We start from the raw sequence: 25432 nt of genomic DNA on the forward strand, positions 1-25432 counted from the left end.
AAAATAAAAATTATCCAAGTTGTGGTCCCTTTATTCAAATGGTAAGTTTATCCATGCAGGAAGTCCAATACCTTAAAAGGTAAAATTAAATTGCATATATCATATTCCTTCAAGAGTTTGAGAAGGTCTATTGCTTTTAACAAGATTAGTATTATTCCATTTTAACAGAGATATGTCAGGAGTACATAAACACAAGTACACCTGATTTACACCAGTGTTTAAACTTTTATTTCACACCATGCAAGGTCAATTATAACACATTAAAAAGTGACAACAGCTATAAGCTGCAATTTTACATTTATACATTGGAAACGTCCATTTTCAAAAGCTGAACATAATTACCATATTGTCACAACAGCTAAGCTCAATTCAACTGTTTATACAGGTTAAATTTACTATGAAAAACAATGATTTTATATCTGTCCACATTCTGTGATACTAATTCTTCGACTAACAGACCCTTTAGGAGAGCCAAATGATTCGATCTTTTTCACAGTATCCATGCCATCCTTAACAAACCCAAATACTACATGCTTAAAGTCCAAATCCTCTGCTTTTTTCAGTATTATAAAAAACTGAGAATTATTGGTATCCCGGCCTCGATTGGCCATTGATAGTAAGCCAGGACCGGTATGTTTTACATCAAAATTTTCATCTTCAAATTTGTCTCCATAGATGGACCGTCCTCCTGTTCCATCATGTTTGGTGATATCTCCCCCTGAAAGAATATTTCAGTTAATAAGAATCCTGAATAAAATATTAAAATACACACAGAACTAGTACTACAGGATAAGTCCTAAAAACTTAGCTTCCTTGAGAATGTGGTTTAAAAACTAAGAAATACCTATTTTTGAAAGACAAAAAAAGAGAAGGTCTTTTTCCCACCCTCAATTTCTACCAGGTTTCAAGGTATTAGAGAAATTTGAACCATTTTAGGGTTGAAAGTTTTTGTGGGGACAGGAAGTTGGGTGGTGATACCACCAACTAATATACAGAAAAGCTAAAGTCTTAAGAAAATTCCAGGTGAAGAGAAACACTCGAATTTCCCAAGTTAGTGTAGTTCACTTTTCTAGACTTCTACTGTACTTACCTGGCAAACAAAATCTGGAATTACTCTGTGAAAAATGGAGTTCTTGAAGCCAAAGCCTTTCTCTCCAGTGCAAAGTGCTCTGAAGTTCTCGGCAGTCAGAGGAACAATGTTTGAGAATAATTCCATGGTTATACGTCCTAGTGGTTCATCATCTGCGCAAACATCAAAAAACACCACAGGATTTGTCTCCTTCGATAACTCTGCTATCAGTGATAATTGTCCTTTCTGGAGTTTCAATAAATTCTGTTGACATTCTTCAAATTTTTTCTTAAAACAGTCAGCCATTTCTTTGGTTTTAAACCTCACTGCAAGCTGTTCCACTTTGGCTTCTCCATCTATTAAACAACAAAACCACACAGGGACCTTAATATTAAAATAACTGTCATAAACTGTCTTATATATTTGTTATAGATTTTAGAAAAGTCCAAAAAGTGAAAAGTAGCATCTAAATGAAGAACTCACCAGCATAATCTGAGGCAGTCCAAACTAAAGCATTGTTCGAAACATTCAAGGGTTTTAATTCCATTGTTTTGGTAATAACATGGTTTGCACACACTTTAAAAACCTGGTCTCTTCTCATCAGGATCCGATAGTAATTCTTTAATGTATGCCAAAGAATCTTTATATCTCCTACACCACGCTCCTTCCACTGACTGACATCTCGATCCCATCTATAGAGTTTGGCTCTCTCTTTAAATAAAATTTCTTCATCTTCTTCTCCAGATTTTACTTCTACCTATGACAGTAGATGAAATTATAAGCTGCTGCTTTTAACATATCCCATGACAAATTCCAAAGATCCAAATGCCTCATAATATTACCGTTGCAATGACATTAATAAAATTTGAACTACAGTATCGAGATAAATGGTAATACCCAAGGGCTAGGAATACATATGATTTGGATGACGCAGTAAAGACTGATTTGTCACGAAATATTTTTCTCTTACACAGTATTCTTCCTCCTTTTGAAAAATAAATGCTTTTATAGGACAGAAGATGGTTTCAAAAAGTGTTCTTGAAGAGAAATATTAACTACTGATTATAGTTGAAAACTGATAATTTGCCTAAAATAACATTCTTGTCCAGAAAATGTATTTTACTATTGAAAGGATTTTGGCAAGTATGAGATTGGATACTTTATTATTTGCAGAATTATGTTATGAAAACAAGATATTCTAAAAATATATGAAAAAACTTAGTTCTTCCCAATAATTTCATGTAGAATTTACATATATATATATATATAAAATAAATAATAAAAGCTTCCATTTGAAAAGGGAAATATTCTGAAAAAAAAAATGTAAACAACAAAGCTAGTCCTACAAGTCAAGCCTACTATGTTGAGTTTTAAACTTCAAATGTGAAGTTATTAGTAAGAGTTCCATTCTTTAATATTTACCTCTGGTAATGACACTATTGGTTCAAAATGGATATCTTCATTATGAACTACTTCTTCATCACTATCATCTTCATCTTCACCAACTTTACTGGATGACTGTGTTCCAAACACAGCTGCTCCAGTATTTGCCCACTGGAAATTTTTATCTGATGAATAAATTAGGATATTTAAACAGTAGTATCTAATTTTATATGCTTTTAACCCCCCGTCACTTTATACTGAGGCCTGTAATTTCCAAGGATGACATATACTTTTAGTAAAAATGCTTAAAATTATATTACTCTGAGAAGTTTTACTCATATAGTGAGCACACAGTACATTTAGTACTGTTTCTGCTTTGAGATACAAAAGATTATCTGAGCCTTAGGCAAATTTCATGATACTAAACCAAACAAGAACTTTCAGTAATGAAGTATGTTCTTAAAAGTACATACCATGGAACTTTGAACACTTAGCTCTGCTTCAAAGGTAGTTTACTTCATAAAACATTTTATCACATGTGAAAAATGACCTTTGAACCTAAAAATGTGTTCTCAAAGAGGTCAAATCTGGTACTTCCAAAGTAGTCTAAACAAATGTTTATAGCTTCTCTATTTCAACTTCTTCCTGCAGTAACTAGTGTTGCAGCTTACATTTCTTGTACTGGGAGAAGCTCACTGACTCTATCCTCAAGGGATACTACTAAGCTGTTGGGCCTGAAAACCCCACGTTTCCATACAGAGAAACAAAGACTGTTACTCTCCCTCACATCTAGGAGAAGATGAAAACTAATTACTTCTTTATCTCCATTTCAACTGAGATGGCCCAGCCTGCTAATACATTCTTCACTATCTTAGAGGAAAGAAACACCTCTTAACTTTTCATCACTTATTGATGAATCACCTTAAAAAAATTCTACATCTATCTAGTGCTAAAAAAAAACTTAACAGAAGTATCACAGATCATTTAAAAAGTAACTCAGCCCCTTGAAAAAAAGCACAAATTAAGTATCTATTAACAGCAGCAACTCCTTCTAAGTCAGATTTAATGGGTAGGGGGAAAAAAAACCAGAAGAAAAAAAACTTTAAAAAGAGAGAGAAGACAAAAATGCTTAAAGATATTGCAAAAGAGGGTTGCCTGAGTGGCTCAGGTGAACAACTGACTCTTGATTTTTGGCTCAGGTCATGATCTCAGGGTTGTGAGGTCGAGCTCCACAATGGGCTCCTCGATGGGCATGCAGCCTGCTTCAGGTTCTCTCTCCCCCCCTTTGGTGCAACCCCCAAACCCACTGCACTCTCTCTTAAAAAAAAAAAAAATACTGGTCAGGAATTCCCAAGCAGAGGAAAAAATTGTAATTACCCCCAAGGATCCCTGAGAGGTATGACAGAAAATTTCAAAATTTCTCAATTTTAGTTCTTAATGCTGGGTGCATTATCAGAATCACACAGGAGCTTTTGTAAAAAAAAAAACAAAAAACAAAAAAACACAATACCTGGGTTACCATGACCAGGGAATCCAACATAACAGATACTTAAAAAAAAAAAAAACAAAAACACAAAAATACCTTCCATGAAATTCAAATATGAAGCCAAGGGGTTTTTGAAAACCACTGCTTCCAGGAGGAAGAATTTTACAGTAAAAGTATAAAGACATACATGTCAATAATCAACATCAACTTCACAAAAACAGTTCTAGGTAATAGTATGTAGGAAGCTTCCATTATGTGTCTAGGTTGAATGAAAACATTACAAAATCTGAAGGAACAAGGATAAAACAGTGATTATTGACAAAGGCAGGTGATTTCTAAACAGGCACTCCTTGTTAGTCTCTTAGTTTCCAAGTTAAATATTATACAACAAACATGGAATGACTGACAGACCTATGTGAATAGAACTTGTGAAGAAAATGAATTTTAAAAAAGAAACAAAATCACTACAAAAAATGGACAGATTAAAAAAAAAATCACCATAGAAAAAGAACATGCAAGATAAAAAGAGGGAAAAAAGATTCCTCTGAACCCAAAAAATCAACCAAAACAAAAACTTCAAAATCAGAAAGGTTCATGCAATGCCAGAAACAGGTTAAAAAAAAAAAAAAAAAAAAAAGGATAGCTACATTCTGCACATTCTGGTGAAATTTATGATCTTTTAAAGAAACTAACAAAATTTAAAGATAAATCAAAAACACAAGCAAAAGGAAAACTGACAAAACCAAAGGCACTTCTTTGAAAAGACAGCATAAATTCCTGTCAGATCTAAGAACAAAACAAAGTAAAAAATGTAGTTGAGCAAAGAACTTGGTGAATCATCTCACTGAAAAATGGTAAGTGGTGGTGAGGAGTAAATGTCATGAGGTTTGAGTCTAACCTGTTTCATAGTTTACTGCACAGTACTGATAGAGTACTTTGAAAATGTTACACTGAATAACAAGCAACCTAATACATCAACTTTCATTTGACAATTCTTTTTTTGTAGATAATTATGTCCACTATACTGCTTATAAGCCTCTGACTCCAGGCTACTATAAATTATAACAAAAATAAAGCAACTTGACATCAGTGAAGCTACAAATTCCAGCATAACAAAAAATACCTGAAGGTAATTTCTGAAAGTTTTACATGTGCTTCCGTAAGTGGCCAGTGTGTGAAACAAGTTTAATTATGTGAGAGGGAAAAACGCTATTCTGGATTAGCTAAATCACAAACGTATATATCTTCAATAAAATTTATTCCCCAATAAAATATATTCCCCAAATCAAGCACCTTCTATAAGAACAACTTAGGTGGTGCTATAATCAGATATATGAAAGACATTGCAAGAATAAAAAGTAATATGCCATAAACTTGAAACAATCAAGTAATGTATTATTTCCTACAAATGATACAAAATGCACTAAAAACAAAACCACTGAAAAAGATAGGAAACCTCACCAACTATTAATGTATCACAATAAATTAGCATAATCCTATATTCAAACCTGATCAATTGGAAAAATAGAAAACTATAAAATCATCTCCTTAAAAAATACAGATGCACAAATCTTGAAATATTAACAAAAAACAAATCCAAAACTATAATTAAAAGAACAATGAACCAGGCAGCCCAGGTGGCTCAGCGGTTTGGCACCACCTTTGGCCCAGGGACTGATCCTGGAGACCCAGGATCAAGTCCCACGTCAGGCTCCCTGCATGGAGCCTGCTTCTCCCTCTGCCTGTGTCTCTGCCTGCCTCTCTCTCTTTTTCTCTCTCTGTGTCTCTCATGAATAAATAAAATCTTCTAAAAAAAAAAAAAAATGAACCAAAATCAAGGTAAATCCCAAACTGGAAAGGTGGTTCCGCATTTCAGGATGAGGAAAACTATTCACAGGATTTACACGGATTTAAGAGAAAATTCTTATGGTTTATATTAATAAATGTCAAAAATAATAGTAAAATTTAAAAGTCCTTCCTTTTTAAAACTCTAAACAGGGACGCCTGGGTGGTTCAGCAGTTCCGTGTCTGCCTTTGGCACAGGGTGTGATCCTGGAGTCCCAGGACTGGGTCCCACATTGGACTCCCTGCATGGAGCCTGCTTCTCCCTCTGCCTGTGTCTCTGCCTCTCCCTCTCTCTCTGTCTCTCATGAATAAATAAATAAAATCTTTTAAAAAAAGTACCCAAAAAAAAAAACCCTCTAAACAAACTAGAAGGTGAAGATGAGGGAAGCAATGTCCAACTTAGTTACAACACTGTGGCAAAGGACCAATTCTTTCATTTGTGCTTGATTCTGTAACATAATCATTAAAATCTCTCCTCCTGATCTTACCTTTAGAACCAAAAGCAAAATCCCCAGAATTACTGGAAGCCAAATCTGCAAATGACAGCCCTGTGCTACTTCCAAATCCAAATGAAACTGTTTTGCTTTCCACTGGCAAAAGGAAAAGAGTAATTTAATATTTCATTTAATATATACTGAACATCAAAGCTTTACTCTGTACCCAGCGAGAATGGGGGTAGAATGTTCTATACTACCAAAGGGGTTAGGTGTGTGGTGTGCAATATTTGTCTTCTGGTTATCTCTCTTTAAAAAAGTTACAAAATACACCCAATTCTGAACTGATTCTTCAGTATTATTAAGTTAACAGGTACTTTCTCATGGAACACTACACCAAAAGCAATGCAAAAAAATCTTTTTCAAAAAATGAGATGTAGATTTATACTAAGCCGGATAATAGAGCTATATAGTTTCTGCTTTAGAGAGTCCTCTACAATCTAAAACTACATTCATTCACAGGTAGGGTTTTAGGGAAGATCTCCATAAAATATTCTGTTCTCTCTTCTAAATCTCTCTCTCTCTCTCTCTCTCTCTCTCTCTCTCTCTCTCTCTCACACACACACACACACACACACACACACACACACACACACACACACAAATGAGTGTCTTATTTATATTTGGTCACCAGGAGTCTGGGGATCTTAATTCTGACAGTGTGTAGTACATGATCAATTTAGTGCCAAGCCTTAGGTGCATTATGTGAAAACATCTGAGATTTTAGGTATGAGATTACTCCTTTTCTAGCATTATAAGACTCTCAAGTGCCAATAAATGTAGTAATTGTGCATTATTCAACAAATTAGTAAAGGGACAAGCAATTATGAAGGAACATAATTAGAAAAGATTTCCCCCTCTTCTACTATCAATTGAACTGAAAAAACAAGTAGGAAAGCATATCAGATCTTAATTACTATAACTGATTAATGAAGCAGGTAGAGAAAAAGGCATTGAAGGAATATCACAAAAAATTAATCTTATTTTAATATCTACAATTACTTCATATGTAAATTTTAATATACTTCAGTGATAACAGAATTCAAACAATATTCAAAGGAGACTATTATCACAAAGAAAACTTTCACATAAATATCCTCATTTATTCTCAGGTAGATAGGTCTGACTCACAATGCTTCATATTCCTTAATAACTACAACTCTAACAATAAATATACATGTTTATTATCTTTGTTGACAAGGAGTATGATTTTTCTGGTTATTATTACAAATATCTCATGCCAGGACGCCTGGGTGGCTCAGTGGTTAAAGCATCTGCCTTCAGGCAGGTCGTGATCCTGGAGTCCCGGGATCGAGTCCTGCATCGGGCTCCCTGCATGGAGCCTGCTTCTCCTTCTCCCTCTCTCTCTCTCTCTCTCTCTGAATAAATAAATAACATTTTTAAAAAATTCTCATGCCCCTTTTATACATCTCAAAATTTGTTTTAAGGTAAGGGAGTTCTTAGAATTGACATTTAAGCCTATTTTCTCAAACATACAGGGAGGTGTACCTTATAAAATATATGCCTAGGATTTTGAAAACATCAAATTTTACCTTGGCTTGTAGAATCTCCATCATTTTCCTTTCTAGTAGACAAATCTACAGGTTTGTCCACAGTTCCAGAAGAAATAGGTGATGAACTAATAGATTTGGCAATAAAATCAGTTTCTTCAGATTTACATAAAAATGGTACAGTCACTTTAGTCCCACCTGTATACACACTGTCAGCTGTGCTAGTTACTTCCTCATTTGGAGATTTCTGCAAAGAGGAAATAAATAATGTCATTAAATACTGATTGACAAAAAGGATCACACATCCTATTTTAAAACAAATTAAGGGGGTGCCTGGATGGCTCAGTCTGTTGAGCATCGTCCAACTCTTGACTTCGGTTCAGGTAATGATCTCAGAGTCCTGGGATCCAGCCCTGAGTCAGGCTCCATATCCAGTCTGCTTGATATATTCATTCATTACCCTCCTGCCACCCCCACATCTCACCCTGCCCCCTTACCCACCCTGGCTAGTGCTCTCTCTCTAAAATAGATAAAATCCTTAAAAAAAAAAAAAAAACTAAAAAGGAAATTGAGGACTTGGGAGTTCTGAACAAAATGAAATAAGCACATTTAACCTTATCTCTCCCAAAACCTATGATTGAAATGGACTGAAACAGATAAAGTATAAAAAGCCTCTGAAAGGTGGATTAAGAATCCCAAGACTTGAAATATAATCTGGTGGTTAAGAACTTTACAGGTCTTTTCCTTCCCTGTCAACCTATATCCCAGCCTGGGTGCTAGGGGCAATCCCAAAACTGAAGCTGCCAATGACAGAAATGGGGAAAAAAAAAAAAAATCCCAAGAAAAGCCAACTTTTCCTGGCCAGGGGGTGGGGGACATCATGAAATGATATGTGTTGAATGATCAGAAAAAAACTTTAAATAAGTTATTGTAACAATGCTCCAGGATATAGGAACAAATTTTTAGAACAAATGGAAAGATAAGAAGTTCTCAGCAAAAAAACTGAAGGTATAAAAAGAATCAAATGGGAATTTTACAACTGAAAAATACAATAACAAAAAGCTCTCATGGAACATTTACCCAAGAAAGACCACATTCTGGCCCATAAAAATGCACCTCAACAAATTCAAAAGTATATACTCAGTCTACAAAGGAATTAAACTAGAAACCATTAAAAAAAAGAAAAAAAGAAAGAAAGAAAAACTAGAAACCATTGCCAGAAATATAACTGGAGAAATCTCAAATATTTTGAGATTAAATAACACATTTTTAAAAATACATGTGTCCAAAGGTCTCTAGACAAATTAAAAATATTTTTAACAAAATAAATATGAAACTACAACTTATCAAAACTTATACAATGCAACAGAAACAAAGAAAGGAAACTTTATAGTAATGAATGTATATATTAAGAAGATCTATGGGGCACCTGTATGGCCCAGTAGGTTGCTTAAGTGTCTGCCTTTTGCTCAAGTCATGATCACAGGGTTTCTAGAATGTCCCCAGTGTCAGGCTCCCTGCTCAGCAGGGAAGTCTGCTTCTGCTTCTCCCTCTTCCCTGGGCTCATGCTTCTTCCCTCTCTCTCTTCTTTCTCAAACAAAGAAGATCTTAAAAAAAAAAAAAAAAAAAAAAAGACCTAAAACCAATAAACTTCCACCTTAAGAAACTAAAGAGAGATACAAATGTAAAAAAGAGAAGAAATAATGAAAAGTATAGCAGAAATCAGTAAAGCAGGAAATTGATGCAGAAAAAAATTAATAAAATCAAAAGCTGATTTTCTGAAAATGTCAATAAAAATTGATAAACCTCTAACAGGCTAACCAAGAAAACAAGAAAGATGCAAATTATTAATATCAGAAATGAAACAAGGGGCATCTGTGTGGCTCAGTCGGTTAAGCATCTACTTTGGCTCTGGGGTCCTGGGATCAAGCCCCTTGTGGGTCTTGTCCTGATTTTCCCCCTGCCCCTCCCCGTTTGTGCATGCTCTCTCTCTAAAATAAATGATAAACTCTTAAAAAAAAGAAATGATAACAAGGCCATCACTAAGTCACTTTTAAATGATGGATGTTAAAAGGGTAATAAATTTTAATGAATTTCATGAACAGCGTTAAATCCACAAATTTGATAACATAAAAAAATGGACCAATTCCTTCAAAGATACAACCTACCAAAATTCACAAATGAAACAGATAATCTGAACAGGCCTACATCTATTAAAGATCGATTAATATCCTTCCAGGACCAAATGGGGTTCAGTGGTAAATTCTATCAAACATTTAAGAAAGAAATAATAGGGATGCCTGGGTGGCTCATTCAGCTCAGGTCCTGATCCTGGGGTCCTGGGATGGAGTCCCGCATCAGGCTCCCCACAGGGAGCCTACTTCTCCCTCTGGCTGTGCCTCTGCCCCTCTCTCTGTGTCTCATGAGAGTCAGGAATGAAAGAAGGGAGGGAGGGATGGAAAGAGAGAAGAAAAAAAAAGAAAAAGAAAGGAAAGAAAAGCAATTCCCACAATGTCTTCCCACAATTCCCACAGAAGCAGAGGCAACACTTTCTATCAAGCAAAAATTAATAGGAGAAACAGACTAATCTATAATTATGCCTAGCAACAGTTCACTCAATGATAAAAAGAACAAGGAGACAAAAAAATTAATCAAAGATATACTGAAACTTGGACAACACAGTATCAACTAGTTTCATCTTAACATTTATAGAACACTCTACCCCAAAAGAACAGACTATACATTCCTCTCAAGTGCACACCAATCACCAAGACAGCCTTCATTAGGCCTATAAGAACTAAAATTACTCAAAATATGTTCACAGACAATAATGGAATTAAATTAGAAATCAGAAACAGAATATCTGGAAAATTACCAAATATTTGGAAGCAACATACTAATACATATATCAAAAAGAATATCTCAAGGGAAATATATATTTTTAATTGAATGAAAATGAAAATACCACACAGTAAAACTTGTGGGATAGAGCCGAATAGTTCCTAGAAAGAAACTTACAGCACTAAATATACTAGAAATGAAGAATGGTCTTAAATAAGTAATTTACAGTTCTACTGTGAGAAACTAGAAAAAGAGCAAAATAAATTGGAAATAACCTTCCATGAATCAATAAACTGTGGTAGATCCACACAATGGAATACTTAGTGATAGACAGGAACAAACTATTACTACACACAATAATTTGGGACAAATCTCAAGGGCATTATGCTAAGTGAAAAATGCCAGTATCAAAGATTACACACTGTAGGATTTCATTCAGATGTTAGTCTGGAAAAAACAAAAATACAGAAACAGAAAACACCAGTTGCCAGAAGATATAAGTGGGGGAGAATCTGAATACAAAAGGATGGTATGAAGGAAACTTTGGGAGATGTATCCTATCTGTGGTGAAAATTATAAAAATTCTGGCATGTGTAAGAACTCCGAAAACAGACACACAAAGTGAATTTTACTTCTCTAAATTAAAAAAAAATTACTACAATTGAAAAAAGTCTTTATTTCTTAACATACCAAAGCATAAGGAAAAGAGAATTCACTCTATGTTTGTGTCCAACATTTTATGCTATCATAACAGTATTATTCCTAATAGCCAAAAAAATAAAACCAACCCAAATGGCCATCAACAAATGAAGGGATAAATGAAATGTGGTATATCCATACAATGGAGTATTATTCAGCCATTAAAATCAATACATACATATATATGCTACAATGTAGATACACCTTGAAAACATTAAATGAAAGAAGCCAGACACAAAGGCCACATATCACCATAACTTTTTTTTATAAGAAATGTCAACAAGCGAATTTTATAGAGACAGAAAGTCCATCAGTGTAGTTTCTAGGGCTGGAGCAGCTAGGGGGAAATGGGGAAGAGTGAGGACTATTAAAGGTTAGAGGTTGTCTTGGGGTAATGAAACTGTTCAAAACGGACTGTGGTAATGGTTGCACAACCATGTAAATATACTAAAAACCAGTGAATTGTACACTTTAAAATGGGTGAATTGTATGGTATATAAATTGTATCACAATAAATGTTACCCAAAAAAAGTTGGCTAGATTGCTTGGGTGATAGGAAGGGTTTTAATTCAGCTCCTAATGCATCCTCACCTTAGAGTCCTTGAATGGAAAACTCAATACAGACAAATCAAATTACTTCTGTTTTGTTCAATACTGTATCCCCAATCATCAGCATAGTGCTAACTCATAGTAAACACTTATAAACAGAGGACACTTAAGCATTTTATGCAACAGATGCAAATCCAACGTAAAGTAGACTGAGTATAAAGATAAAGCAGGAACAATGCATTCTCAGAGAATGTAAATCTACATCTCTTAGAGTGTATTTTAGCTTTAATTGTTTTTAGTTTTCTATTTCATCTCTGTGTATTAAAGGATGCTTACTCTCCTCCAAAATACAGCTTATTGTGGCATTTTTTTCAATCTTTATAGAGATTTATCACATTTAACTTTGGTACTAAAAGTATTTTTGGACAGTCACTAATATTAAGAAGGAAAAGAATAAATGATGTACAATTCAATCTGTATATCAGAACTGAAATTATTTTTCAGTTTTAAGTTTTCAAATAAATGAATTTTAAATCAATAACTAATTTTAAGTTCTGCACATAAAAGGCCATGTTTAAATCACTATAAATTTGCATAATCCAAATTTATATTAATATGACTTTACTGTATTTGTTGAATGAATAACTACATGATAAAGCCTCTAGCATCTAGCAATTAGAGTAACAGCCATTACATATCGTGTACTTCCAGTGAGTCCACGCAAACTGTTAAGTGATTTGAAATACACTTTAGATTCAACATAGTGAGGCCACTGCTGTAAAAACTTCAGATTTCCACAAATAAATCTGTCTGATTATAAATGGGAAAGTGGTATCGTTACATCCACTGATGGTCATTAATTATATGTGTACTGATGAATTAAGCTTAAACCTACACATCCTAGGTGGCCAGCTAGACTCCTCAGAGTCAGAAAGACTAACAAAGAGTAATCAATTTCTTAGAGACTCAGACCATGTGTTTACACAACACATCTCTCTCTAGTTACATATCCTTTAAATAAACCACTGCATTTGTAACTAATTCCAGGACCCTACTTCAATAACCATCTAACAAAACAAAACAAAACAAAACAAAACAAAAGAAACAAACAAAAACCAGTATTACTTGAAGGGCAGGAACATTCTGAATACATGCCAATATTACACTGTAAGCAATTACTACACAGGGACTTGGTCTTCTCTTTTCTGTGGAATACAAATTAAGATACCATGGTGTTGATAGCTATTAAAATTATCACTACAATTGAGCTAAGAAAGTAATCAAATGACGATACTGACAAACCAAGGTATAGGCCAAGGGAACTGAGTCTCAAATGCTACTTTGTATCCACTCTGCCCATCACAGAATAAACTCATGAAAAATGAACTACTTAATATCATTCTTGGTATTGTGGTAATAACACTCTTAGGGATATCTACTCAGTCAATTTCTCCCATTCCCACAAAAATCCAACATACATAAGGATGAACCTTTACAGTCCTCTATGTAGAACAAAATTCTTCCTCCTTTGGCCAAAGCTGATTAGTAAATAGATACCTAATTTTCTAACCATGACACATTATTACCATTTGGTAAGAACATTCTAGTCTACTGCCATCAACAAAAGCAACTGAGCCAGAAGGAAAATAATGGAGATGCTCTTACCTGAGAGTCCTGAACTTTTTGAAATTCTGACTGAAAGTCTTCCCCATTTCCATTGTCCTCATCAGTATCACTGCAGACTCCACAAAAAAATGTAGGTGGAAGCTTTAACGTATCTGCTTTTGCCTTCTCTTCAACTGTTGGTTTCTTTTCCCAAACAATAACACATTCTTTTTCATTATCTGAAAATCCCACAGAATAAAAGCAAAAGAAAGTTATAGGAAGTCCAACTACTCTCCAAAAGAGGTCCTCAATACAATTTACAGATTACAGACCCAGAGAGCAATACCTATGAATGCTAATGGAGAACAAGGATCACCATGAAAACAATGTTTTACACTTCATGTTATTTTCAAATATTTTAAATCACCCGTAGGAATAGTACATGAGTAAAACTGGTAATTATAAAAATGATCAGATTAGAAGATTCCTTTTAAACAGAAGATTTTTTTAAAAACACATTTTAACTAGAGTGGGATGCCTGAGTGGCTCAGTTGGTTAAGCATCCGATTCTTGATTTCGGCTCTGGGTTCTGAGATCAACACCTGCATCAGGCTCCGCACTGGGCATGGAGGCTGCTTAAGATTCTCTGCCTCCCTCTCCCTCTACTTCTTCACCCTCTTCTTTCTCTCTCTCCTTCTCATAAATAAATGTATAAAAATGTATAAATTATAAGTAATTTTAACTTAGCATAACTAGCAATTTTAATTTAACATACCTGTTAGCTTTTCTTCTAATGGTCTACATTTTTCTGAGTCATCCAGATAGAGTTTTCCATTAAGTTTCTTGACAGCTGTTTCGAAATCTTCATCTTAAATTATAATTGATTTTATTAAATAAAAAAAGTTTCTAGTAAGTTCAAGGAATTTTTCTAGGCACAAATCTAGAAATTATCCTCCAACTTCATACCTTCCCTTATTCCCCCCACTGAAAAAACACCCAATTGTACCAATTCTATCTTCCTAATACCTCTCCTATCATTACAGAAATTTCATTCAGGCTCTCTCGTTTGAGCTACTCTATTATTTCAGTTCATCTTCCTGTCTCCATGTCCCACAACCCAATCCTTTACACTACTAAATTCAACTGGTCCTACTGAAACTTTCTGAGCATGGTACACCCCTGGCTAAAAAATTCTGATATGGCTCACAAAGTTTTCCATAATCAAACACCCATCTGCCTCAATACTCTCTGATCCCTCTAAGTCTACAGGGAAATTAGGACTGTTTTCAATTCTCTCAAAATGCCTGCTCAACTCATAGTAGGTATCCATAAAATCCTCACTTGGTAAGTGCAGTTGTTTCAATCATTACATCCATTGACTATTTATATACATATAGACAACTACCTACAAAGACAGCAGTGATGGGTTCTAAGAGGCAATCTTAAAAATGATTTTAATATACCCCCCAATTACTAAGACTAGCATGAAAAGAATGTTATGTGTTTAAAATAACAAAAGGCTTACCATCCTCTTCTTCACTAACATAATCTGGCTTATTCTTATAGCAGAAGAAAGTTGGAGGAAGTTTAAGTTTGCTTGCAAGAGCTTTTTGCTCAGGGGTGGGCGTTAACTCATATACAATGAAAACATCATCATCTGAGGAAGGATCTTCAGGTTTTTCCTTCTCTTTTGCTATAAAACAAGTCCAAAAAAATTATAAAGACAAGATATTACATAGGTATTAACATCAATATCCTAACTGAAAATAAAAACCATGGGACTTATCTTTAGGTTATAATATAGCATGGTGATGAAAACACCAACTGTGATGTAGACAGAGCTCTGTAAAGAATTAAAAGCCTGACTTAACATTCTGTCAAAAACCCTTAATGAACAAGGAATCTATTTAAAACCAAAAAAATATTTCATTTACTCAGTGATCAAGAAAAACTACTATTAATGGTTATAATTGTAAAAGGTATTTATAGAGTGTTGTCATAACCATATTTGGCATGCTAAACAATAGTTCAGCAAAATATCCATGCATTTGCAACAATGGAAAAAACTTACAGAAATCATGAGCATAGATTAGTATCAATACGAAACTAATGCAAAGTTAACCTTGATTAGTTCCTACAAGGAAAGTTAACAATTGTCAAGGATGGCGAGTGATCAGTTATATCCAGTTTTGCATATTTCCAAGCAGATAACATATAAAACTAAATTAAAACCCACTGTTATCCTAGGGGTAATACTGTAGGAATCTAAGATCATTTTAACAGCTGAAAAACAACACAAGCAAAACACAAAGAAAAAAAGGGATTCTTCATATAATATGCTGTTGTCTATAAAGAAGAGTATCTGGCAAAAGGAACAGATAACAAGTCAAGTGCCAACTGGTGCTGTCCAAGATGGTACCTTAGTCACATGTGGCTATTAAAGCACTTAAAATGTGGCTAGTCCAAACTGAGCCCTACTCCAAGTATAAAAATACACTCTTGGGGCACCTGGGTGGCTCAGTCAGTTAACCGTCCAATTCTTGATTTTGGCTCAGGTCTTGATCTCCAGGTTGTAAGATTGAGCCCTGCATGGGGCTCCACATTCAGTGTGCAGTCTGCTTGAGATTCTCTCTCTCCACTCTCTTTGCCCCTCCCATTTGTGAGCACACTTTTGCTAGCTCTCCCTTTCTCTTAAAAAAAAAAAAATACACACTGGATTTTGAAGACTTTGTACAAAAACAAAAACAAAATATGAAATCTCTAATTTTTGTATTGATTAGAACTTGAAATGGTATTTCAGATATAACTGGATAGATTATTAAAATTAATTTCATCTGCTTCCTTTTTTCACTTTTTTTAAATTCTGTTTTTTAATGTGGCTATTAGAAAATTCTAAATTACATACACAGGTCATATTTGATCTGATCTAGAGAACTAGAGCCCTTTTACAAAGTTAAACTTGCCTTTTACTCTCCTTAAATAGAAAAACATGGTATCAATTACAATACTGTAAGATACAGATTCTTATTCCAAATCTGCTGTTAGCTAGTAAAGACAACTTGGGCACTTCAGATAGCCCAATCAGGCCTGTTTCCTCATGTCTAAATCCTCCATCTCTAAGGTCCTTCGGGGCCCTGACATTCTTGGACTTGAAACAGAATAAGGCTCTTCATCCTACTGTACTATACTGGTAAATTTGCTCTTAGGCCAGGGATACTTTTTTTTTTTTTTTTTTTTTAGGATTGTATTTATTTGACAGAGAAAGAGAGAGAGCAGAAGCAGGTGGAGCAGCAGCGAGGAAGAAGCAGGCTCTCTGCTGAGCAGGGAGCCAACGCAAGGCTGGATCCCAGGACCCTGGGATCATGACCTGAGCTGAAGGCAGATGCTTAACCAACTGAGCCACCCAGGTGCCTGGGCCAGGGATTCTTAACCCAGGGTCCCATAGTATGCATGCAAGTATATGTCATTTACAGGAAGAAGTCCACACTTTCACATAATTTCTCAAGGAATACATTCTTAAGAATGAAGGTTAAGAGCTGTGTTAGCTAGTATTATGATTGGTATACTTTAAAAATGATGGGCCCCAAAATCAAGGATTGTCATTTTATCACTGAACATAGTTGGGCTGCTCAAGATATGTTATTAGATACTAATAAACAGTTTACATTTCCCTACCCTTGCTCCTGAAGGTCTTCAACAGACCCCCCCCCACTTCCTATTATTCCTAATACCAACATTGACTTTTGTAACATACCAGGTATATAATGGTGGCTATTAAAAACGGGGTCTACTTTCAAATATTATTTTTCTAAACCCTGTCCAAAAGGATAACTAAAAGGGAAACTGTTCCATGTGTATACATGCTCACAAACATTACCTTTGGCTAAAGATAAATGTTAGAAAAACACAGGTCTTCATTAAGCAGAGTCGAAAATAATACAGTAACAAAGTACAAAGCAGCAAAAGGTAAAGACCACATGGATCTATCTCAAAATATTGTTGTACAGGAGAAAACGTGATACATTAAAAAAACAAAAACAGTGTATCATACACCACCAGTCAAAAAGTACTTGTTTAAACAGACATTCTTTTAACATGCACATTGTAGTGTTAAGTACTTAATTTCATACAGCCAGTTATTTTGCAAAGGACTACCAGCTCCTTTAAAAAAAAAAAAATGTCATCTCATACTGAGAATACTAGCTCTATACCTTTGTTTTCAGGCTGTGAGGAAGGGATGCTGGTCCAAAAAGCCATTGGATTAGATTTAAAAAGGCTAAAATTAAATCCTAGAAAATAAAGAGTATTTTGTTTTTGAACATTTTGAGAATCAAAGTGAATGTGATTTTAAAATACAAAAAGCCAGAGACCCTCAATTTATACCAATTTGGCTGTCTCACATATTCATTTATCCTGGTAGTTTCATTCTTTGCTCATTTAATAAATAGTGGTAAGACTACCTTATATATATTATATGTACATCTCAGTACCACGTTTCTTGAGTGACAAGAGAATACTACATTGAAGAATGAACACTTAAAAAAAATGAGACTTGAGTTAATGTTTGTGATTTAAGTACATGAGTCACTAAACTTTGGTACTATATTAGGTTCTTGCTCTCTGCACTAAACATGATATAAATATCTTCCAGTTACTCAGATCTCCTAAATGACCTACACACACCCACTCTTTGTTGCTGTTTAAACAGTCACAGGGAAACACATTTAGGGAGAAAAAAAAAATCTATACCAGTATTTTCACTGTTCATGAAGCACTGTGTTTATGACCCAACTTTTACTAAAACATTAGTACTCTACAAAGAGTATATGCGTTAAGCAAAATAGTTACAAAATAAATGGAAGAAAAATTTGCTCACATTAAAGACTAAGTGCTTACCCTTTTCTGGTGTTTTAAATGTGTAATTAGTTGATGACTCCTCCTTTGGATAAGCAAAGAGATTTCGGACTTTGCCGTCTGAAGACTGTTTGCTATCTGAATTCTTCGACTCTTCACCATTAGGTTCCACTCTTCTTTCAGACCCGCTCTTGACCACTGAACTGACTTCACTGCTGTTATTTTTGAAAGGTGCATTAAAACTAAATCCAAACAAAGACCCAGTGGCTGAACTGTGACCAAACGCAAATGGTTTTGATTTTTCACTACTGAAAATACTTTTAACAGACTCTGAACCAAATACAAACTTCGGAGGAGAAACCACTGCTTTTGTTGTTGCTTCAGATGTGCTAGATGCTTCTCCAACTTCTGAAGTTGCGTCTGCTGTGTTATCATCCTGAGTTAAATCTGTCCGCTCTCTTGTGGTTTCTTCTAATACAGCTACAGCAATTTTGCCACATGGAGACTCTCTGGGAGTGGTTGAACGAGAAACATGAGGTGTTATCAAAGAATCTTTTTCTTGTGCTATTTTTGCTTCATCAAATATTTTCTTAAATGAGTCTGCAACATCCTGTAGTTTAAAACGGACAGCTAAATGTTCTACTTTTCTTTCCCCATCTGCAAAATCACAGGCAGTCCACACCCACACTCGTTCTGTCCCTTTCATATTTTGCAAAGTCATGTCTGGAGTTATTCTGTGATTGGCACAAAGTTTTAACACCTGGTCCCTTCTCATCACGATGCGAACTTGCTTATTATCATAATTCTGTAAAATCTTTATATCACCAATGCCTCTTTCTTTCCACTGACCAACATCTTTATCATACCTATAGAGTTTTGCTCTGTGACTAAAAACAACTTGTTCATTTTCCTCACCACTGGACACTTCCACTAGATCAGGCAAAGGTACAACAGGTTCAAAATACTGTCCATCTCTCTCTTCTTCTTGAGTAACATCAGATTCTTCATCAGTGCCAACTGAGGTACCACTCTGATTTAACTTGGCAGGAGACTTAGATGGACTCAAAGCAGATTTAAAACTAAAGTTAAATCCTGTTGTTGACTCACCAAAGCGGAAGAGATTTTTCCTCACGGGGCTACTTGCCAATGGAGAAGCATGCACTGAGCTACTACTCACACTATCATCCAAAGCATCTTCCCTTAAATCATAGTTGTCCCACTCTAGCGTGGGCCCTGTGTTTTCGGGATTTGGCTTGCTGATTGTATCGGAGGCATTGGCAGAACCTGCATCAGAGCTCTCACTCTCTCCATCAGTGACTTTTGTTTGATCATTTGTCAAAAACGTTTTGAAATCTTTTAATCCACTCTTCATTTCTTCTGCTCTCTGGATTAACTTGGCAGCTCTGCCAGTATCTACAAGTTTATGAGGAGTCTGAAGTGGTATATCTAATAGAAGTCGCTGGCATTCCTCAAATTTCTGTTTGAATTCTTCAGCCAGCTCTGGTGTTTTAAATTTTGCTGCCAACTGCTCTAGTTTGGCATCACCGTCAGAAAAATCACTCGCTAACCACATCCATGCTCTGTCAGAGCCAGAGAGAGGCTTCAGGTTCATGGTAGTTGTTATCCAATGATTAGCACACACTTTTAGTACCTGTTCTCTTCGCATTAGCATTCGCAGTTTGCCATTTACTTCATTCTTGAGAATTTTTAAGTTTCCCAGGCCCCTTTCTTTCCACTGACTTATCTCAGCATCAAATCTAAATAATTTTACCCGCTGTGAATAAAGAACTTTTTCATCTTCTTCTCCTGTTACAAGTTCCACTTTTTCAGGCATCTGAACTACTGGTTCAAAATGGATGTCATCACTGTCCTCAGTCCGATAGGCATCATCATCTTTCTCAAGGTCAGCAGAAGTGTCAGCTCTATCAGCCATTTTACCACTTTGTGATGAGAATAATTTTTCTCCCGCACCTGAAAATCCTTTGAAATTAGGGTCTTTTTTGCCAAACTGAAATCCTTCTCCTGAAGTTGATTTTGCAAGATCTGCAAAGGTAAAAGTGCTACCAGTTTGACCAAAAATCACACCACTACCATTCTTCTGACCACTGATATCCTGAGCCTGAACACCAGTGTCATTTTCAAGGGGCTTTTCACTTTTCTTCTCTTGATTTCCAGGCTCCTGAATGCCAAATTTAAATCCATCAGCAGACATAGGGACAGAAAAACTAAATCCTTCTTTTGTTGACTTAGAATCTGTACTAGAAGAACCCTGAAATGTAAATGAAGGTGTACTTTCTTGATCCACATGCCCAAATTTAAATCCTTGTTCTGTAGTACCAAATTTAAAAGCTTTTTCAGAAAAGTTACTTTTAAATCCTGTTCCAATCTGACTTCCAGAAGAGTCACTTAACTTAGTTTTTGAGCCCAACGCGAAAGCTGAAGGAGCTTCTGCAACAGGTTTATGAGTCGGTTTAGAGGCATGACAAGCCACACATTTTAAGGAAGAACTCTCATTTTGCACAGAGCAAATACTACAATCCCACTGTCCTTCCTTCTTGGTGAACATTCCTTCAAATCCACTCTTTGGAGCCTTGCATGTATCTGTCGAAGCAGGTGCTAGACCAGCAGAAGCAGGCTGATTTTGTTTACTTGGATTCTGGCAAGCAACACACGTGGTAGCACTTGCTTCATTTCGCACTAAGCAAATACCGCAATCCCACTGTCCTTCCTTCTTGGTGAACATTCCTTCAAATCCACTCTTTGGAGCCTTGCATGTATCTGATGAAGCAGCAGGTGCTAGAACAGCAGAAGCAGGCTGATTTTGTTTACTTGGATTCTGGCAAGCAACACACGTGGTAGCACTTGCTTCATTTCGCACTAAGCAAATACCGCAATCCCACTGTCCTTCCTTCTTGGTGAACATTCCTTCAAATCCACTCTTTGGAGCCTTGCATGTATCTGATGAAGCAGCAGGTGCTAGAACAGCAGAAGCAGGCTGATTTTGTTTACTTGGATTCTGGCAAGCAACACACGTGGTAGCACTTGCTTCATTTCGCACTAGGCAAATACTACAATCCCACTGTCCTTCCTTCTTGGTGAACATTCCTTCAAATCCACTCTTTGGAGCCTTACTTGTCTCTGAAGTACTAAACTTAAAAGAGGCAGGTGCTGGAACAGAAGAGGTGGATAGACTTGGTTTACCTGGATTCTGACAAGCAACACATATTGTAGCATTTGCTTCATTTCGCACTAAGCAAATACTGCAATCCCACTGTCCTTCCTTCTTAGCAAACATGTCTTCAAATCCACTCTTTGGGGTTTTACCTATCTCTGAAGTACCAAACTTAAAAGAAGGTGCTGAAACAGAAGTAGTAGGTAAACTCTGTTTTCTTGGGTTCTGACAAGCAGCACACTTTGCAGAGCTTCCATCATTTTGTACAAGGCATACACTGCAATCCCACTGTCCCTCCTTCGCAGAAAAAACAGATCTGAAATCACTGTTAACAGACTTAGGAAGATCTCCCTGGCCAAATTTAAAGGAAGCTTGCTGAACAAATGAAGATCCACTTTTGTTAGCAGCCTTTGCATTCTGGCATGCAATGCACCTAGATACAGTAGGTTCATTTCTGACTAAGCAAATACTACAATCCCAATGACCTTCTTTCTTTGGAGTCATCGATGCAAATCTATCTGAAGTATTTTCTGGGTCAGTTTTAAGAGCAGACACAGTTTCAACTAATGGTGGGCCAAGGAGTTCTTTCTTGTTTGGGTTTAGATTCTGGCATGATACACACTTCTTAGCAGTTGCAGCATTCTTTAATGAGCAGCTATTACAATACCACCAAGACCCTTCTTTCTTTGCAATTTGAAATTCAAAATTCATGTTACCAGCATCAGATTTGCAAATATCTTTGTTATCGTGACTCATGGGTTCTTTTACAATTCTCATAGCCTGATTTGTTGTTGTGGCTACATTTGCTCCTAAGGCTTTTAAAATGCTTTGGGCCTCTTCAAACTTGCACTTAAAAAGTGCTGCTTCCTCAGGAGTTTTGAATCTAATAGCAAGTTGTTCTGGTTTAGGCAACTCATCTGCATAATCAAGAGCATGCCAAACGAAAGATCTATCAGAGCCAGCATTTTTTGGGGTCAGTTTCATATCCGGACTGATGTAATGATTTGCACAGATTTTCAATACTTGTTCTCGTCTCATCAGAAGACGAATTTTACCAGATGTTTTATGCCTTAGAATTTTTACATTGCCAATTCCACGTTCCTTCCATTCTTTGGATTCTACATCAAAACGAAACAATTTTGCACGATTGCAAAAAAATTCTTCTTCATCTTCCTCACCAGTTTTTACTTCAATCTTATCAGGAAGAGGTACCACAGGCTCAAAGTGAGGGCCGTCATCATCGTCATCACCATGGGCACTCCCTCCATCTGTTTCATGACTCTTGTTGGCCAGCTCTGGTGCAGGTGTTCCAAATACTGATTTCCCTGGACCGTGGAAAGTAAACATGTCATCACTTCGACGAAAACCAGAATTCTTTTGCTGATTTGGACCCATGTTTTCAGTAAATGAAAGTCCAGGCACATTTTTGCTTCCAAAACTGAACATATTTCGAGGTCCAACGGTTTGACTAGCTTTTGATCCACTGTAGCCATCTCCTTGCAAAGGTTTATCTGAAGTTAACAGACCTAAAAGGCTTTCATTACTATTGTAAGCTGTGGAAGGGGGCTGTGTCACAACCTGCGGTGAAGAAAAGGTAAAGTCACCATCATTTGATTTGAAATTTGAGTTAAATTTAAAAGGAGTTGGCTGTGTTGTGTGTGCAGGTGCTGTCAAAGATGGTCTTATTCCTTCACCTGGAACAGGCTGAACAAAATTAGTTTTCCCAAATTCAATAACCTTAGATTCTGCTGATCTTGAAGCATGAGCTGCAACTGGGGGTTTTGTAAAATAACCTGGTTCTGGCAAAGGTGGATTTGTGCTTGTTTGTTGAACATTGTAATTAAAGTAATCATCACCCCTGGGTGATAGAATTCCTGTTGCAGGAGACTCAAAGCGCAATGGAGGACCATACATCTCTTGAGAGAACATACAAGCAGATGAGCTTTGGACTGGTGGTGTATGCATCTGTTGGGAATAGGCATATATATGTTGCTGAGGTGGAAGCCTATTCATGCCATAAACTGGGCCCTAAAAGAAAAAAAATTAAAAATTTTTGTAGGTTGTCTACAATACTACAGATAACTAGATACCAATTCTCACAAACTACAAACATGAGCATTATAAGGTAAAGATATCATTAAGGTATATATCACAGCATTAAGAGAAGACATTACTTACAAAGATACTTACAGTTATACTCCTTTCTTGGTATATAATGGAAATTACCTTAACTAATGATAGAATCTTAAAAATCCAATTCTACAATAAATGCATAGAATAATTTTCTTCTTTATTCCTAAATAATGTGTCAAATGATGTTAACAATAATGATGATGATGATGGAGACTAACATTTATCAAGCATTTACTAATGTGCCTAATGGGCACTATCCTAAGCACTTTATATAATATCTCATTTTAATATTCTCAAAAACCCTATGAATTAAGGGATTATTATCCTCATTTTACATATGAGGCAACAAATGCATAGAGAGATTAAGAAACTTGCCCAAGGTCACAGTGAGAAGAGCCAGGGTCTAAATGCACCCAAGCTATCTGTCTTCAAAGCTTCGTAGTTCAACTATGGTTGTAATACTGGGTGTTAATAGACACCTACATAGCCACTTCAGGCCTAAAGTACTTACCACATAGTGGTTCAGCAAGGCCATTCTAGTTCTATTTCCACCAAAAACAAAATGATGGAGGACCCATCATCAATACCACCACCACCCCATTTAGAAAATATTCTAAATGTTCACACTTATTGTAACATAAAAATAGGATGAGTAAGAAGCATAACTTCTATATCTGGAAAGAAATTTAAAATATCTGTATCTTATGGGAATATAAGTTTTAATGCTGATCTACTTGAATTTCTTTGAAGGAAGCCTGAACAATTAAAAAGGAGATATTTATAAATGTATAAATTATTCCTTTTTTACCTTTGTGGGAGTAACATTAGCTGCTGGTCTGAGAAGATACTGGGAATTATATGCTGGTGACTGACTATAATATACTGAAGGGCCAGTAGTTGCAACTAAAAAAAAAAAAAAAAAAAAAGAAAAGAAAAGAAAGAAAACAGTTAAAAAAAGTCTATACTACAGTTAAGACTATCTAGGCAAGAACTATAAATTACAAAAGCAATAGAAATCAAAGAAAGATTTAACTATAGATTTTTTTTTTAAATTTCTATACATCAAAATATACCATAAAGAAGATTATCAAATGACAAACTAGGAAAAACCCCTAAATATGACACATGAGGAGTAAGAGAGCAGCACCACAGTGGTCAACAAGAACAAGCGCCTCACAACAAGCATCAAAAAGGAGCCAAGAAGAAAGCATTTGGTCCATTTTCAAAGAAAGATTGGTATGATATGAAAGCACAGTCTATTTTCAACATCAGAAATATTGGGATACACTGGTCACAGAAAGGACTTAAGGAACCAAAATGCATCTGATGGCCTTGGGACCATGTTTTTAAAGTGTGAGCCTCAAAAACTTTCAGGAAGATAAGGCTACATTTTATAAACTCAAGCTGAAAACGTTCCAGTCAAAAATCACCTGATAAATTCACAAAGAATCTCACAGGTAACCAAAATGTGTTTCCTTGGCTTTAAAAAAAAAAAAGAAAAAGAAAAAGAAAAAAAGACACATCATGACCAATACTCATGCTGATGTCCAAACTATTTGTTCCATCAGTTTTGTATGAGTTTCACCAGGAAACCAACAACTAGAAGACACTCATGTTCAGGGCAAAGCTACCAACAATCATTTGCTTGATCTGTTTTATGAAAAGCTTTATCATAAAACAAAACAACTTAAAGACCATTTATGCCTTGTCGAAGAAATGGAAACTGTGACCCAAGAGGGGCTAAACAATTGATTCTAGAAAGCACTGAAAAAGACCAAGAAAAGACTAGTC

The 25432-nt window shown here is 35.7% G+C and overlaps 1 protein-coding gene across 7 annotated transcripts in view; it reads right to left on the bottom strand.

The window, feature by feature from the left end:
- Nucleotides 1-200: 200 nt before the first annotated feature.
- The window catches only part of LOC129511462 (E3 SUMO-protein ligase RanBP2), a 91317-nt gene continuing 66085 nt past the window's right edge, over nt 201-25432 (bottom strand). For 2 of the 7 annotated variants that reach the window (XM_055328180.1, XM_055328179.1), the window contains exons 19-30: nt 24450-24544; nt 18379-23536; nt 15008-15175; nt 14258-14350; nt 13543-13721; nt 7831-8035; nt 6272-6373; nt 2492-2637; nt 1553-1826; nt 1091-1425; nt 886; nt 201-718 (exon numbers count right to left, since the gene is read on the bottom strand). In XM_055328180.1, the coding sequence (XP_055184155.1) occupies nt 414-718; nt 886; nt 1091-1425; nt 1553-1826; nt 2492-2637; nt 6272-6373; nt 7831-8035; nt 13543-13721; nt 14258-14350; nt 15008-15175; nt 18379-23536; nt 24450-24544 (7061 nt within the window). In that variant the 3' untranslated portion in view covers nt 201-413. Of the gene's footprint in view, nt 1426-1552; nt 1827-2491; nt 2638-6271; nt 6374-7830; nt 8036-13542; nt 13722-14257; nt 14351-15007; nt 15176-17693; nt 17772-18378; nt 23537-24449; nt 24545-25432 lie in introns of all 7 variants that reach the window. The other 5 variants (XM_055328174.1, XM_055328173.1, XM_055328176.1 and 2 more) reach the window with 3 other exon arrangements.

This window comes from Nyctereutes procyonoides, unplaced genomic scaffold (genome assembly GCF_905146905.1).
Source record: "Nyctereutes procyonoides isolate TBG_1078 unplaced genomic scaffold, NYPRO_anot_genome, whole genome shotgun sequence".
Lineage (NCBI taxonomy): Eukaryota > Metazoa > Chordata > Mammalia > Carnivora > Canidae > Nyctereutes > Nyctereutes procyonoides.